Source organism: Hoplias malabaricus, chromosome 1, assembly GCF_029633855.1.
Source record: "Hoplias malabaricus isolate fHopMal1 chromosome 1, fHopMal1.hap1, whole genome shotgun sequence".
NCBI lineage: Eukaryota > Metazoa > Chordata > Actinopteri > Characiformes > Erythrinidae > Hoplias > Hoplias malabaricus.
Window position 1 is genome coordinate 32,942,586 of NC_089800.1, and position 16,837 is coordinate 32,959,422.

General features: G+C 43.8%; 2 protein-coding genes across 2 annotated transcripts; one reads left to right on the forward strand and one right to left on the reverse strand.

Annotated features, from left to right (window-relative positions):
• The first annotated feature begins 151 nt into the window (after positions 1 to 151).
• pccb (propionyl-CoA carboxylase subunit beta) lies at positions 152 to 6,740 on the forward strand. Its single transcript, XM_066677954.1, has 15 exons — positions 152 to 415; positions 967 to 1,086; positions 1,293 to 1,361; positions 1,575 to 1,631; positions 1,906 to 2,019; positions 2,149 to 2,259; positions 2,413 to 2,521; positions 2,614 to 2,734; positions 3,255 to 3,336; positions 4,541 to 4,664; positions 4,824 to 4,931; positions 5,014 to 5,114; positions 5,515 to 5,613; positions 5,799 to 5,898; positions 6,245 to 6,740. The coding sequence occupies exons 1-15, from the start codon at positions 197 to 199 to the stop codon at positions 6,364 to 6,366; spliced, it is 1,656 nt and encodes a 551-aa protein (XP_066534051.1). The 5' UTR covers positions 152 to 196; the 3' UTR covers positions 6,367 to 6,740.
• A 2,452-nt stretch (positions 6,741 to 9,192) lies between these two features.
• gyg1a (glycogenin 1a) lies at positions 9,193 to 15,579 on the reverse strand. Its single transcript, XM_066662425.1, has 7 exons — positions 15,440 to 15,579; positions 14,160 to 14,295; positions 13,028 to 13,202; positions 12,641 to 12,803; positions 12,384 to 12,510; positions 10,294 to 10,507; positions 9,193 to 9,864 (listed from the first exon to the last, which is right to left on the reverse strand). The coding sequence occupies exons 1-7, from the start codon at positions 15,444 to 15,446 to the stop codon at positions 9,691 to 9,693; spliced, it is 996 nt and encodes a 331-aa protein (XP_066518522.1). The 5' UTR covers positions 15,447 to 15,579; the 3' UTR covers positions 9,193 to 9,690.
• Positions 15,580 to 16,837: the final 1,258 nt, after the last annotated feature.

The following is a 16,837-nucleotide window of genomic DNA, read 5'->3' on the forward strand; positions in this document are numbered from 1 at the left end:
TGCTAAACGATGTAATTGAGGTATTATTAATAAATAAACTCAACTGTAAAGAAAACACGACCCATTTGTACTTCTTTAAAATATTAGAATTGTTTCTACTGCTGACACTAGGTCACTGGAAGAGACAGGGTTCTCCCGCGGGGACATAAGCTCAGTGCACTAGACAGGGATTTGGGGTTGGGCCCAGTGTGCAGGAATGGCGCTGTGTATACGGTCGCTGCTCGGTTTTTCCGCGGTTCGGAGCTTCTGTCTCCGAGGGAGAACCTTGTCTCTTCCCGTGAGAACAGTTTCGGTCTCCTGGCGAGCCCTCGCCTCCTCCGCGGCTCCGAGTTCCGTGCAGCAGCGGGTGGAGGAGAAGCGGAGGAGAGCGTTGCAGGGCGGAGGTGTAAAGAGGACAGAGGCTCAACACTCCCGGGTACCATAAATAAATGTCTTTATAAACTAACATTCCATCTTAAATAGATCGGCAGTTAATGGGACCGAAGAGGGATTTACATTGGAATTAATGGTGCAGCTGTCAGTGAGACCGAAACGAAATTTTAATTCCACCTTAAAGGGGGAAGCAGTCAGTGAAGCTAAAATTGTGTTTACGTGTCACCTTAAATGGTGCAGCTATTAGTTATTCACTTATTAGTTAAACACGTTAAAAGTTATTAGTAAAACACGAGTTTTATTCCATATTAAATGGGGTAGTATTTAGTGAGGCTATTACTGGTTTTATATTCCACCTTACAAATTGTGCAGCTGTTACTGAGACTACAATTTTAGTGTATTCCACCATAAAAGTTACAGTGGATTGTGAAGATGAAACTGTGTTTGAATTCCACATTAAACATTTCTGTAGTTTATAAAGCTGGAGCTGGTGTCTTACAGTTTTCCATTCCCCCTTAAATGCTGCAGTAGATACTGAGGCTGAAGTGTTCAGGGTGATTGAGGGCATGCTGGAACTGTGTTCTTTGTGTTCAGGGTAAACTGACGGCGAGGGAGAGGGTGGCTCTGCTGTTGGATCCCTGTTCCTTCACAGAACTCGATATGTTTGTGGAACACCGCTGTTCAGACTTCGGCATGGAGGCAGACCACAACAAGGTATCTCACCCAGTCATTACCACACTAACCAAGTCATTCAAACACTCACATTCTCACCCCCATATTAACCCAGTCTTTTACATGTTCACTCTGCCATTCACACACTCACAAGTGTGGACAGTTTCATACACTCTCTCTCTCATCTCTCTCTGTCTATCTGTCTGTTGCTTTGTTTGCCTTTCTCTCCGTTTGTCTCTCTGTCTCAGTTTCCAGGGGACAGTGTGGTGACGGGTCATGGCCGGATCAATGGGAGGTTGGTGTATGTGTTCAGTCAGGTGAGAAACCAATCAGTTCATTCAGTGATTATTCACCTGCTGATTATGAATGAATAAATGTCCTGTTAATGATCAATTAAGGAATCTCCTTATGATGATGATGATTATGAATACATGCCATGATGATGAATTCATAAATGTCCAGATGAAGATGAATGAATGCATGAATCAATATCCTGTTCCAGAGCTGAAGAATGTCTGTCTGTGTTTCAGGACTTCACTGTGTTTGGAGGGAGTTTGTCCGGAGGTCACGCTCAGAAAATCTGTAAAGTGAGTTATATCATTATGGCCCCGGGACATTTTCTTTTTCTACGGGACATGCTGGGCATTGTTGATTGGGTTTGGGACACATCGTGCCACTGTTGATTGGGTACAGGACACGCCGGGTCTTTGTCAGTTGTGTACGGGCTGGGTTGTTGTCAATTGGGTAGATGGGGAGACTGGGTGGAGTTTTGTGTGTAGATAGTTTTTGTTGATAAAATATGGTTTTGTTGTATAGATAATGTCCTGAGTGCTGTTTTATAATGTTTGTTTATTTGTGTAGATAATGGACCAGGCAATGACGGTGGGAGCTCCTGTGATTGGTCTGAATGATTCTGGTGGAGCTAGGATACAGGAAGGGGTGGAGTCTCTAGCAGGATATGCTGACATATTCCTGGTGAGTGGAGCTATCTCAGTGTCTTTATGTAGACAGTCCTACAGTGTGTAGAAATAGTTGTAGTTCAATGTGTAATATTTCTCATGAGTTTACCAATTTTACATTTGTGTTTGTGTGTTCTCTCCTCAGAGGAATGTGTTGGCATCAGGTGTGGTTCCTCAGATCTCTCTGATTATGGGCCCCTGTGCTGGAGGAGCTGTTTACTCTCCAGCCCTCACTGACTTCACCTTTATGGTCAAGGTACCACACACACACAAATACACACACAACCTCCCAAAACAAGCAAAACACCCCCATTAGGATGAATTAACCCCAACACCCAGCAAACTTTCACCACTTTGGACTTTAGCTGGATAAGGTACTGACTGATGGAGTTCTGGTGTGTGTGGTCAGGACACCTCCTACCTGTTCATCACTGGACCTGATGTGGTTAAATCGGTTACTAATGAGGACGTGACTCAGGAGGAACTGGGAGGAGCAAAGACACACACCTCAGTGTCAGGTAAAGGAACTCACAACCTTCCTCTGATTGGATGAGTGTTAAACACCGCACTAAGTTCACTGCTGCTTTTCCTAATCCTGTGTGTGTGTTAGGTGTGGCTCACAGAGCATTTGAGAACGATATTGACGCTTTACTGAGTCTCCGAGATTTCTTCAACTTCCTCCCACTTAGTAACAAAGACCCTGCACCTGTTACTGAGTGCCATGATCCCAGGTGAGTAGCCACACCCCTTTCAACATTCACACACACCAGCCAACTTCCACACCCCCAGGTAAACAGCAAAACCCCCAGGTGAAATAAATGTGGCCCCAGGTAAAAATCTACAACCCGGATAAATCGAGTGTAAACAATGCAGTGTTAAACAGCTGCTGTAGCAGTCACTGATTAAACACAGTGTGGTCCAGAGTACGGTGCCCCCTAGTGAATCAGTGGGATTACATTTTCTTCTGATACAGCAGACCATTGGGGCCAAAATATTTAGAACCATTCGCCTGGACAAGTAAAATACTTTGTGTTCACACATGACTGTTTTGCCCAGCTCCTTTATTGACATGCAGATATATTCCAGTAGGTGTTTTCTGATTGGCTGAGAGATGCCAAGACATGAACATGTGACTCTTTACTTTCTGCACATGTCATTTTTGTACTTGTCGTAATATTTTTCTAGACAAATGTCTCTAAAAGGATTTGTCCCAGGGCTTCTCCATGTTCTGATCTGTGTGTTCTCCCCTAGTGACCGTCTGGTTCCAGGCCTGGACTCTCTGGTTCCCTTCGAGAGCACAAAGGCCTATGACATGCTGGACATCGTCCACTCGGTACATCTTCTTTCATCTGTCTTTGTCCATCTTTCATCTTTTTCTGTCTTCATTATTATTATTAATAATATGTAATTAATAATCACATTCAGAATCCACAAGAACAAAAAAAATCACAGAGAAAACAGATTAATATATAATTTAAGATATCAGTGAAACTGAAACAATAAGTAGTATAGCCATAAAACCACATTGAAATTAAACATAGTGAAGGCCATGGTATGTCTTTAACTGGTTCTATAAAGAGGTGATGGACTCCAGAGTTCCAGAGTTTTGTCCTTAAACACGAAAAGCTCCATCACTGAATGTGTCTGACCTGGAAGAGGGACAGAATGCAAGCAGAAGACTGAAGACAGCCAGAAGGAGAGAGACTCATCAACAACAACAAAGAGGTGTGAAGGAGCCAAAGCAGGCAAAGTCTTAAAGACGAGAGAGCAGCTGAACCAGAAGCCTATGCAGAGTTTGGAAGTGTTTGAGACAAGGTCCCCACAAATATCCAGCGAATATTGAATTGTCCCCACCAATAATATGATCCCCTCCAAAAAAAACTCCAGATCTGACGTTTCATTAACCTAGAAGTGCAGATAGGGTTAAATCATGTTCTCTGTTTGAGTCCTACGTCCCTGTAACACATTGCCAGTGTGATTGGCTATGCCTTTCCCTGCTGTCATGTGAGACTGTAGCTGTTAGCAGCGCCAAAACTGGAAGGAAAAATATTCAGTCATATTCCAGACTTACTGTACAAGACTTACAGTGCAACAGGCGTGCAACAGTACTTACGGTGCAACAGGGGTGACACATAGGTGTCAAAAACGAGTATGGCAGCAACAAAAAGGTGGAAATATGTTGCTATTTTTCAAAGAAACATGGAAGTCACTTAAAGTCCAAGTTCACTAATGAAATGAGTCCATCATATGAGACCTGTTTCATTTGCACTATGGCTGAAGTAAACTGAAGGGGGTCAGGATGTATTGTGACCCCTTTGAGCTACAGGCAGGAATCCTGAAGCAGGTGGAGTCACTGTGGTGCAGTGGGGTTTAACAACTGCAGTGCGTTACACACAGGGCTGTTTGCAGTGTGTGTGTGCGCGTGTTTGTGTGTGCGTGCAATGTGCGGTCCTGTCTGTTCCCCCAAATCTACACCCTGTAAACCCCAGCGCTGCGAGACAGAACTCAGTGAGGTTTGTGTTCCACCGGTTCTGCAGATCGTGGATGAGAGGCATTTCTTCGAGATCATGCCGAACTACGCCAGGAACATAGTGGTGGGCTTTGCCCGAATGAATGGCCGCACGGTGGGCATCGTGGGAAACCAGCCCAAAGTTGCCTCGGGTGAGTCTTCAGATTCACCTGCTGTCTTCTCTGTCCACGTCTCTCGTTGTCCAAATCTGATCATGTGACTCTGTTAGACTAGACAGAACAGATTCTGTCATTGTGGGCAGGCTTCTTGCAGAGTGAAGTTACTGTATTTGTTTATTTTGTTTGTTTAAGGTTGTTTGGACATTAACTCCTCTGTGAAAGGAGCTCGTTTTGTTCGGTTCTGTGATGCATTTAATATCCCCATCATCACCTTCGTGGATGTCCCGGGATTCCTGCCAGGTCAGAATCTCTCAGATTACCTTTAGCTCCACACTTGGGCAAACACATAAACATGCCTTCTCACCTGCATGTGTGTGTATAGGTACAGCTCAGGAGTATGGGGGTATAATCAGACACGGAGCTAAACTGCTGTTTGCCTTCGCCGAGGCGACAGTGCCCAAAATCACAATCATCACCAGGAAGGTAAAACCATTGTGAAACACCCACCAATCCCAGAGCATCCCTCAGGAACTCCATAGCAACCACTAACACTGCGCCTGAGCATCACTCAGGACCTACATAGCAACCACTTACAAAACACCTGAGGATCCTTCAGGAACACTATAGCAACCATAAACACAGTACCTGAGCCTCTGTACGGGAGAAGTCTGACGAGTCTCTGGCTAAAATTACTCTGAACAGTACTTCACTCCAGGGGGCGCTGTCAGCATTTATTTGTCTATTTGTTATTATTTTTATTTTATGATGTATTTATTGGAATTAAACTAAACATTCAAGACGTTTTAAAGAATTAATGATACAGCTGAACACTAGGTTGAGCTGTTTCCTTTATTCTGATTATTTGTTTGTGTGTGTGGTGCAGGCATACGGAGGAGCGTATGATGTGATGAGCTCTAAACATCTACGTGGAGATGTGAACTACGCCTGGCCGTCGGCGGAGGTGGCCGTGATGGGGGCGAAGGTGAGACCATCAGAGTTGTTGGGGAGAAGGCGGCGTCACAGCTGGGTCTTCCCGTTTACCCCAAATTGGGTTGGGGTCCGCCTGCCGTTTACTGGACGCAGCAGAACAACACCCAGTATGCACATGGTTCCGACAATGTTAGCGTTTGTTTGGACCTCACTGTTTCCTGTTGTGTTTTTTCCCAGGGTGCAGTACAGATTATTTTTCGCGGCAAAGAGAACCAGGCTGAGGCTGAGGCAGAGTATGTGGAGAAGTTTGCAAACCCTTTCCCTGCCGCGGTCCGAGGTAATTCAGGAAAATAATCCAAAATGAATCCAGGATCAGAGTGGAGTGGGTTTGAATCTGGATCAGAGCTAGGATTAATGAGGACATGCACCTTCTCCATTCTAACAAATGATTCAACCCACTCTGCTGCTCCTGTTCTCATCTTAACAGTCCACCTTAAACAGTCACAGTTTTGCACTGATGGCTCAATCCCTTATTGGAATTTTTCATTCCAACTTAAGTTGTCCCTTTAGATGCTCATGGGAATACCACCATTCCACCTTAAACATTTCATTTCATTCCATTTAAGTCTCTGAACTTGAAACATTTTAAGGTGGAAAATTTGAATAAGCGTGTCTTGTTTCAGGTTTTGTTGATGACATCATCCAGCCGTCTACCACCCGGCTGAGAATCTGTCGAGACCTGGATGTTCTGATCAGCAAGAAACAAGACAACCCCTGGAAAAAACATGCCAACGTTCCTCTGTAGAATTACATGTATAATTCTCTGACTGTATTAAGTGAAAATGTGTGCCCCTGTATTTCCTGGTGCCTTATTCTGTAAGTAAGCACACAGAGTAAACAATACTCCTGAATTCAGTGTCTGATGGGGGGGTGTCGAGAGAGGGAGGAAGGGCAAGGTACTTTGAACAAGGTATTTTTTAAAAAATTCCACATTAAGAAACCCTGAATAATTAAAAATGACCTTTAAAATGTTAGAGACTGCCTATTCTTATATTTCTGTTTCCCTCGCACCTCTCCCCCTCACTCTGTCCCTCTGCCGGACAAACCTTATAATTCAGGAACCATCCCCCGTGGTTCCTCACAGGCCAAAAGAGTCTTAAAAGCATAAAAAGATGGCCAATACATTTTAAATACCACCTTAAGAAACCCACAATTGTATTGTGACGTCTACATTTAAAAATGACAACTTGAAATAAAGGTTAAAATGTTAAAAAGACAGCTAATATATTTTGCTAATATATACTAAGCTAATATAACTGTGTTCTAAAAAGTTCCACCTTAAGAAACCCTGGATAATTAAGACGTCCCCCTTAAAAATTCTTTAAATTGTTAGAGACTGCCTGTGTATTTCTGTGGCCCTCACACCTGCGTTCAGACTCACTCTTAAAATACATTGAGCTCTATGGGAGTAAAATCCTCCCAAGTGTCGAACAAAAATTCATAGCTCAAAAACAGTATTTTCAAACGGTCTGAAATTTACGTGTGAGAGAAACTGAAGTCTTAAATGAAGTCTGTAGGTGAAAATATAAGGAAGTTATGGCGAAATGTTCAGCAGAAAATTGAAAAAGAAAAAAAATCATTTCAATGCATTCCTATGGGAATGTACCCGCCCTCCGAACAAATGCTTATAGCTCGGAAAGATTTTCCCAAATCACTTAACTGTATATACCATTGCCACAAGGAGACTCTGGGGATCGATCTGGTATTTAAAAAAAATCTGCAGATTGAGTGTGAATTGAGCGTGTTAGGACGAGTTAAAAACAGGAGAAAGATTTAGAAACCGCACTCTGAGCCGCTCTGAAAATACATTGAACCCTATGGGAGCCGAAACCCTCCCTAGTGCCGAACAACAATTCATAACTCAAAAACCGTATTTTCAAAAATGTTCAAATTTACAGGTGCTAGAAAGGACAAGTTTCTGAAACTTCTAGGTGAAACTAAGGAAGTTAGGGCGAATTGGTCTGAGAGAAGCTAGATCACGCACTCTAGCTGTCCCCCATTCAAATGAATGGAGGGATTTTGAAGGAGGGATAGAAAGGGAAGGATGAATGCAAGAGGTCCGAATACGGACGTGACGGGTCCCGGGTGCGGGTATCGGAAAGCTGTATACAAGCCCACATCGTCGCTATAAGATGCACGATTTCCAGGTGGAATGGAGTCGATAGCTTGAAAACTGTGGGACAAGTTAAGCAGACAAGGAAACGCAGAATAATAAGAAAAAATAGAATATATATACACATAAACCCCTATTTGTTTAACATTACTTTTATAATTGTTCATTGTGCACTGTGGAAGGTAACAATGTGTGCAAATATTTTACTGCATTATTTCATATATCACGCAATAAGGGTTATGTTTAACTGACAAGAATTTATCTCAGAATTAAGAGTTTCTCAGTTTAGGCTTAAGTTATCTGGCTACGTATTAAGCTAATGTCCTTGACCAACAGGAAACATAGAAAGCATATATACAATCACATTGGTTACTATGCAAAATCTGAATTCCTAGTTATGCAGACAAATGACTCAAGCCTCTGTTCCACTGCTGCTAAAGGTAATGTATACGATTTGAGATCAGAAGTCACTGAAGTACAATGTTTTCTTGTATCTGTATCCAGCTGTGACTAACAGGAGACAACTGGAAACAGAGCACATCCAAGGCTCCAACATCACAGGCCATCTCCAGAATCATATACATTATCTTTACATATGCCAGTCTTTATCCACCAGCATTTAAATAAGCAAGGTTCTGTTTGGCTCACTCCAGTGCATAGTGAGGGATGGAGGGAACATGTTTAAAAACACCAAAGCTGTCCTACACCTGTTCAAAAGTTTAGACACCTCTCTACTCCCAGTCCAGCTGCTTGATGACACCCCATGTGGACACTTATGTATTGTATAGATTAGATGCCCTGAAGTCACTACACATGACCTTAATCTCACACTGCCCTATCCTGAGGGTGGACTGGAGTGGTTAAAGTCACACTGCTGATTTGTAAGTGTGTATTAAGTGTTTTAATATAAAACCTGCATGTAAGCTGAGGGGGCAGGGCACATGACAATGATTGGCAGAGCCATCACTACAGCAACATATGCAGAAGAGGGGAAATCAGTTTTTTGGGGGGAAAAACCCTGAGACTAAACTGGGTTTGGACACCCCCCTCAGATATGAAGCCAACCCAGACCTCTACAAACCCATGCTCTATGCTGCCCCACACTGGCCATCTAAAATAAACCCAGTCAGTGGGAGCCTGGCACTAAAATCCAGAGATTCCATCAGTGCCACAGACTACAGGGGACAAGGAGACATTGGTTTTAAACTGATCTGAGAGCTATAAAATGAGGGGACTGAACTGAGACTCCCAGAGCCCACTACTGCATTTCCATTACTTGCACATGTTAAGGACACACCCTAAATTTACCTGAAAACAAATGTAAGTGAGCTCTGGTCTGATTGCCTGCCTGGGATTGAGCTTCATTTAAGAAACCCCCTGGAGAAAAGGGGGAAACGAGGGATAACAACCCTCTCCAGATTATCTAAAAATCCAAAAAGCTGAGCTCAGAGTGCAAAATAAATACATCAAACAGACTCTTTTGGACAATATGGCCTCTTTAATGTTGGAGTGAAACTTGGGTCATCTCAGCTATTTAGGATTCTGGGTGGTTCTTGGTCACAGTGAGGTTCTGCATAGTCGGTTCTAAGCAGGTAGAAAAATACTCATTGTTCTCACATCAACAAAAACAAACCAACTACAGCAAAAACAAACGAGTTCAGTGCAAACTTTGGCTGGAGGACTAGGAAAGAACCGCAGTGGAACTATGGTTCTGTCATTAATGAGCTGTTAACTAAGGAGGAGTCAAAGTTCCTTTGGAAGTAGAACCATGGTTCTGCTATATAGTGAATATTGGTGGAGAGAGTTTTTTTGATGCAGGACCGTGGCTCTGGTGTTGGCCGAGATGGAGACTCCTCTGCAGTAGAACAGTGGTTCCAGTGCTTCCGGTGTTGGCTGAGGAAGGTGTGGAGTCTCCTCTGATGTAGAACCATGTCTTTCCTGTTTCTGGTGAGGGAATTAGTTGAGGAAGGAGTCGAGTTTCCTCTCGATGTTGCTGAAGGCGTCGATGCCGAGGTAGTCAACCTGACCCTGCTCCCACCGCTGCTTTCGCTCCTGAGACGACATCTCAGGCAGAGGGGGCATAGGGGGAGGGCCAGTGGCACCACATCCAGCACCGCCATGGAAACCCTCCTGCAACCACACAACAGCAAGCGCTAAGTGTTCCCTGAAGTGTACACTGAACTGCAACTAACTTTCAGATGCTTTCTTGTGTGTGGCTACTGTACAACATTCTATACTGTTGCTAATGTGTCACTTTGGTTTCATAGCTACCACATGAGTAACATAGCAACCATACTAACCACACTAGCTACCACCTGGGTGTCAATTTGTTGTCCCAGGTGGTTGCTCTGCAATTTGCTATAGTATCATTAACAATTGCTAGACTGTTGCCAAGTTAGTTGCTATGGTATTCCTAATAGAACCTAGGGTGCAACTTGGTTGCTATGGTTTCTCAGGTGGTAGTGTTTGTGGTATAAAACTAAATCAAGGTCCAAACCCCTCAGGGTCATTTTTATTAAAGCCCGGTTCCCTGGGGACTGTGTTGCAGGTGAGTGTTACCTGTGTGATGCCCGTGTTAAAGGGCTGATCGCTGTACTCCTCCTTCAGGAGTGGATGGATGGAAGAGAAGATCTCCCACCACTGCAGCAGAAAGTTGGGCTGGAGCTCAGGGTCCTGTGCCTGACCTTTCACTGACCTCTGACTCACATCGTAAACATAGTCCCACGGCTTCACCTTCCCCAGGAAGTGCACTACCTTTGCCTGGTGACCGTACCTGCACAAAAGTGGGTGGTACTCAGATACTTCACACCACCAGAGGATTACAACTCACATTCTACTTAAACAGTGCAGCAGTTAGTCAAATACTACAGGTTCCCATTCCAACTTAAAATGGGTCAATGCCCCCTCCCCCAATGCACAAAACCCCACTAAATGTTTCTCTGCTGTTCACAAGCTCAGCAGGATCGCTCTGAACTCGGTCCCATTTACACAGTATTACGTCTCACTCTGGTCTGACTCCATGGTAAACAAAAAACAAACAATGACCCTGTCATTCTATGGCTATATTAAGCCACAGTGACCCCCCGCTCCGTGTCCACCCTGTGCTGATGACGTATTCCTGGTTAACTTTTAAGCATGTAGAAATGCAGGATGGTTCGCTGGGAGGGAAAAAAAAAATAAATAAAAGAATGTTCCAAGAATCAGGAATGGAACCAGTTCAAACACTGTCGAAAAGAGCTATAGAAGACACTGAGGCGAAATGTATAACTCCACTACTGTTTGTCCAAAGAAACCGTGTGTTAGACCCCATATATAATTGTGACCACATCACACTGGGTTTATCAGAGGCTGGACACTAAACCCCTGGATACCAGAAGACCCTCATTCCTAAATATGACAAACCCACAGAAATGGCACTAATTGGCACAGATTTTAAAATCAGCCACAGCTTTAATTAAAATTTGAAACAGGAATAGGCCACTTCATGTCCAGTCCAGGAAATGGTAGTGAGAGACATGCTGCTGCCCACACCCCCTTCGGATCACAATGAGACCCCCCAGGTTGAAAACCCTGGTACAGTGCAGTACAGTACAAGTTCAGCATGACTGTACAGAGAGGTCAGAACAGTATGGAAAACTGTTCCAGGCGAGGCTCGAAAAACTCAGACCTCCTGAAATAAACAGCACTATTAAAAGCAGCTGTAGCAAGCATTGAGGTTGAGCCTGAGCACAACAGCATTCCCCTCATGCACATTCCCTCAGCTCCGGTTACTGACACGCTCTGCACTCGCCCAGCCTCTCCAGTTACTGACCACTGCAGAATGGACACAACTGTGACCTCAAAACCTTTAACTGAGCACCTACGTCAGAGGAATTCCTTGAACAGCAGACTGTCATCTGACACAGCACTGTGGGCCAGAACAGTATTCTCAGGACTCATGGATCCCTGTGCAGTGGGATGTGAGGAAGGGGGAGCAGTGAGTGGCTAATTATAATCAGTAAGTGTTCACACTAACATGTCTGAATACCATCAAAACAGTGCAGTGATTAAGACCCTTCCGAGGAAGTGCTAGAGAGCAGACATCCTGACACTTTAGCTCATTGTGTTAACTGTTTAACTGACTAAAAACTTGGGCCAAAATGTGTGAACATTTTAGAATGTTGATAAAATGTTTACTTTATGCTCTGATGTTTGGGAAGTATTTTGTAAATGGGGCAGTGCAGTGTTGTCTTATGTTTCCATAATGATAGGAACAACCATGGTGAGAACACCAGAGCAGCAGAGAGGAACACAGCGAGAACAGGATCAACTCTAGCCGTACAAGTGCTGCCTAAGGAGCACATCACCAGGGGGCCACAGCTTGGCTCGGAGATACTCACCCACACCTGCAGCACAGTGGATCCTGGTGGGGAGAGGGGGGTTCTGCAAAGCCACACCTGACCAGTGAAGTACCATCCAATCAAGCATGAGGCTCATTTTATTATTCTAATCTTAATCATCTCAGGGTGGAGCCATACAATGTCCCTGAGGTCCAGGACTAAGGACACTGTTCAACAGAAACACAGCACATGGACAGAACCCTGGACCCCCGCTAATCTAGTGACACTCCTCACTGCAGCTACTCTCCATGAGATTGTACACACACTCACTGTTTAAAGGCTGGGAGATAGGTGTAGATGGCGATGCTGCTGAGGTTGTAGATGAAGGGAAGGTGTTTGGAGATATCGGCAGTGGCCCAGTTGCTGAAAAAACCGTTCAGAACGCCTTGATCACCACCTGCAAGTAATGTGTTAAAAAAAAAAGTATAGGTCTGCTAAGTTTAAGTTCAATAAACAGGAAATGTCCTAAAACAGAGCCCTGTTGAAACCCACAAGGAAGGAGCTTGAGGAAGAGGAGCTGTACTGACCGTCAAAGCTGCCATGCTCTGTGCAGAAGTTGAGGAGGGCGCGGTGTGTGTCGATGGACGGAAGGAAAACAAAAACTCCAGAGTTAAAACAGTCAGGCCAACCAGGATCCGGTGCCGCAGAGAGCTCCGCCCTCTCAAACAGGTCATCAATGTTACACAACACCTAAACACAGTTACATAGCTAAAGCATCTCAAACAATTCGTCAGCTACATCACACATCAAACCTAAACTTATATCAGTTGGATGTCAGACCCTCCCCCTGGGGTCATTACGCCTCAATCCCCCCGGCCCATCTGATTACACCAGAGTGTTTTAATGCGGTACTGAAAATTGTGGGTTCTCTGGTCCAGTGTGTGCATGTTTTAAGGTGATAAGTATCTCCTCACCAGAGTGTCAGCGTCCATGAACACACACTTGCTGTAGTGTGTGAGGGTCCAGCAGTGCAGTTTGGTGAAGGTGACACCGAGGTCCGGACGCTTCATCAGAGCCAGGTGAGCATCATCTCCACTGTCCATCAAGTCCACTACCCGCACCTCATCATATAGCTTCCGCAGAACCGCTCTAACACACATGCACGCACACATGCATGTCAAACCTACACTGTATGACCATGCTCATTAAAGTACTTCAAACTCGGACAGTACTTAATACAGTGATAGTACAGTACTGCACTACGTATTGACGTCACATCTGGGACAAAATCTAGCGCCAAATTAGTGATTTTACAACATATAGCAAGAAAAATAAAGTCTTGACCAGTACCAACTCTAGCTTCATCTATGAGATTCACCAGTAACTTGTCAGAATCGTGGGACTGACCACTGACCATGAGTGGGAGACAGCGCTCTCTCAGGTCCCAGAGTCAGCAGCGCAGTCCACACGGCAGCTCACAAAGGTCAGAACGAAGATCAGAGTGCTGCCAAAGACATGTTTGCTTCCAGTTACGTTTAATTTATTCCTCTTTCTGAACTCCTAAACTGATCTCACAATTGAGGCAATTCACTTTATTCAAACAGTAAAACACCTCTTATAAAAGGTACAGAAGGAGCCATTGGATCCGGAAATTGTGAAACATCACGTTTAAGTGGATAGTAACATAACCATAGTGTAGTAACAGCACCATAGTGAAGTAATGTTTCACAGTAAAAGTAGAGTTACTTAATATACAATTAATATTACAATTAATATAGTATTGTAGTGTTGTAATGTATCATAGTGCAGTAATAGTACCATAAAGCAATAATATTACAGTTGTACTGTAGTGAAGTAATGTTACCATAGTAATATAGGTAATATACAGGTAATATAGTACTGTAATACAACATAATACTGTAGTGCAGTAATACTACAGTAATATAGTAACATAGGGCAGTAATATAGTACCATATTATAGTGCAGTAAGACAGTACCGTAGTGCAGTAAACATCCCTAGTGTCAAACTCTGGCCATTTTAAAATCCTGACATGGAACCAGACCTCAATCCAGATTAAAGCATCAATGTGATAATAGGGGACTCACCGGGAGGGTTCTGAGACGTGGGGTCCAATCAGAGCGGCAAGTTTCCGGCTGGTTCCATGGCTTCGCAGAGACTGTGCTAGAACCATTGCTCCTTTAGCGTAACTGTCATTGGTGGCAAGAGTGACAAAGGCCTGGTCTAGACACACACACACACAGACACACACAGACACACACAGACACACACAGACACACACACCAGTGAATTCTCTCTGATTTTTTGTGTGTGTATACACCAATCACCATAGAAAGTGACAAGAAAACTCGACTTGGCTGGAACATCTGCACACGTGCCAAAGATCACCATACTAAAACCCCCAGCACTGGTGTATGGAATAATATATTGGGTTCTCTGGAACGTTGGCGCTGCTCTGCTGTGTAGAACAGTGGAACTGTGTTCTCTAGAGTGATTGAAGCATGTTCTCTGAAGCGATGGAGTTCCTCCTGATGATTACGAGGCTGCACTCCATCAGATTCTCAGAGCTATGTTGCAGTGTGTGAAGAAAAGCCTCTCAGAGCAGAGAAGAACACGCTCCGGAAGAACGCCGTTCCCGCTGATGGACCAGCTGCCCAGTCTCACTAAGTACAATGCAATCAATGCACTCAGGCCCCGCCCCCTCCACCACGTTTAAGGGGGACAGGAGAGCCACAATTAGGACCTTATACGCCAAAAGGTAACGTTAACGCCGTAAGTTATCGTTAAGAGTTGCATCATTTAAAGTGGACCACAAAGATGGACGCCAAAGCATGACGTTCATTACTGCACCACTTAAGGTGGAATGGCAAATTAAAAATATGAACTAAAACGTCAAAACATAACGTTAAAAATGGAACCACACAATGTGGATCAGAAAGACAGAATCAGATGAGACGACAACATAACGTTAACTGCTGCAACGTTTAATATGTGTTGGGAGGTTATAATTGGAATCAAACACCAGAATATAACGCTACCATCAGCCCTCGTACCATTTAAGATGGAACAGGAAAATAGAGAAGTTGATGCGCCAAGTTGAGACAGTAAGTGCTAAATTTAAGGTGGAGCGGAAAGTTAGAATTTGAAACTGAAACGCCATAATGTAATGCTGTCGTTAACTATTGCACCATTAAGGTGGAAAGGGAAGTTAGAGTAATAAGCTGTGACGCCAGACTAAGGTTATTGTTTGCTGCGGCACAGTTTAAGGTGGAGCGGGACCCGGAAAAAAAACCTGGCAGTGAAGGTTAACGGAGAACACTGTTAAATCGCACTGTTTGTCGCTTAATGATATGTTTCAGTTTCTTACCCGCCATGAGCCGTAAACACTGACACCTCCAGCAGAGCAGAGAAACTGAGAGACAGAGGGGGGCGACACTGATCTCACAGCCTGTTTATACTGCAGCACTCAGTGTCACCTGATCACAGCAGACACACCTCCATATCTCACACACACACACACGCACGCACACACACCATCATAAACACAAACACACATACCATCACAAATACACACACACACACACACACACTATCACAAACACACACATACATTATCACAAACACACACTATCACTATACATGTTTAGGAGCCATTAAATAATATATAGTGTCTTTACCTGTCCAATTTCAGTTTGGACAAGGAGACCATCATGTTGGGTGACATTAAACATAATGTAGCAGAATTAGCTAGAATTCATTATTATTAATTAATTATCATGCTTACTGACCCACTGAAGTTCCTTCGCTCTGAAATTGTATCTGACCAGAAAGTACTAACTATTTACAAGAAAGATGCACACACCACCACTACATTCATATAATGAAATGTACTACAGCAATACACGAGGGAGGAGGGACATTAATATATGAGAGAATTACTCTATGGTAACTACCCTAAATGCTAAAAAGGCGTTAGTTTATCCCAGCAAAGCATTCAGCACCAATCTCCTGAGCTATGAAAGAATTTAACCAATGACCTTACATGTCCCTTGAATGGCATGGAGACGATGCCAGCTGAAGACTTTAAAGACGCCAGGCTTTCTGGAGCACTCACAGACACAGAGTTTGTAGCATTACACCTTTTCTTCCATTGGACTTTTGGTCAGAGACACAGCCTTGGACACGACAACCTCTCAGTCAGAGCAGGTGGCATTCTAATATGTATGTGGGGATTCACAGGGTCTGCTTCCTTGTGAGAGCCACGTGTATGCATGTCATTCCTGGGCCTTTGCTCAGAGACATCGCTTTAGATGTGATCATTCTGAGGCATGTGGCCTTCTCCATCACAATCCTGAAGTTCTGGTTCCACACTTCAGGGCTCAGAGGTCGGAGGTCTATTTGTTGGATTAAACTTAAATCAAAATGATAGCATTCTAAATTTGTTCATTTCTGCAGTGCTAAATTTCCAAAATGGTAGTCCAAGTTTTTGTTCCTCTATTTTCCCATTTCTTTCTCTTACTTCTCTGTTTTTCTCATGACTGACTGAGACTTGTAGCATTAATCTTTTCTTCCATTCGAAGAAAAAAAAAAACTGACTAAAAAATTTCAGCACCATTGGTTTTAAACCAGGTTTCAGGAACCCTGCCTTGAAGTCCTGATTGGCCCTCAGGGATTGAGGAAGGTAAATCTGTTAATCTTGATTGGATGTTCTTTGACTACAACCTTCCTGGAATAGTGACATCATCTGTAATTTATGACATTTGAC

Excerpts from the sequence above, each read along its gene's own strand:
- pccb (XM_066677954.1), top strand. The coding sequence starts at position 197 with ATGGCGCTGTGTATACGGTCGCTGCTCGGTTTTTCCGCGGTTCGGAGC. Across the intron at positions 1,087-1,292 it reads TGGAGGCAGACCACAACAAG|TTTCCAGGGGACAGTGTGGT; the intron begins GTATCTCACCCA and ends TCTCTGTCTCAG. Across the intron at positions 2,522-2,613 it reads GACACACACCTCAGTGTCAG|GTGTGGCTCACAGAGCATTT; the intron begins GTAAAGGAACTC and ends TGTGTGTGTTAG.
- gyg1a (XM_066662425.1), bottom strand. Across the intron at positions 12,804-13,027 it reads TCATGGACGCTGACACTCTG|GTGTTGTGTAACATTGATGA; the intron begins GTGAGGAGATAC and ends AACTGTGTTTAG. Across the intron at positions 10,508-12,383 it reads TATCTCCCAGCCTTTAAACA|GTACGGTCACCAGGCAAAGG; the intron begins GTGAGTGTGTGT and ends ACTTTTGTGCAG.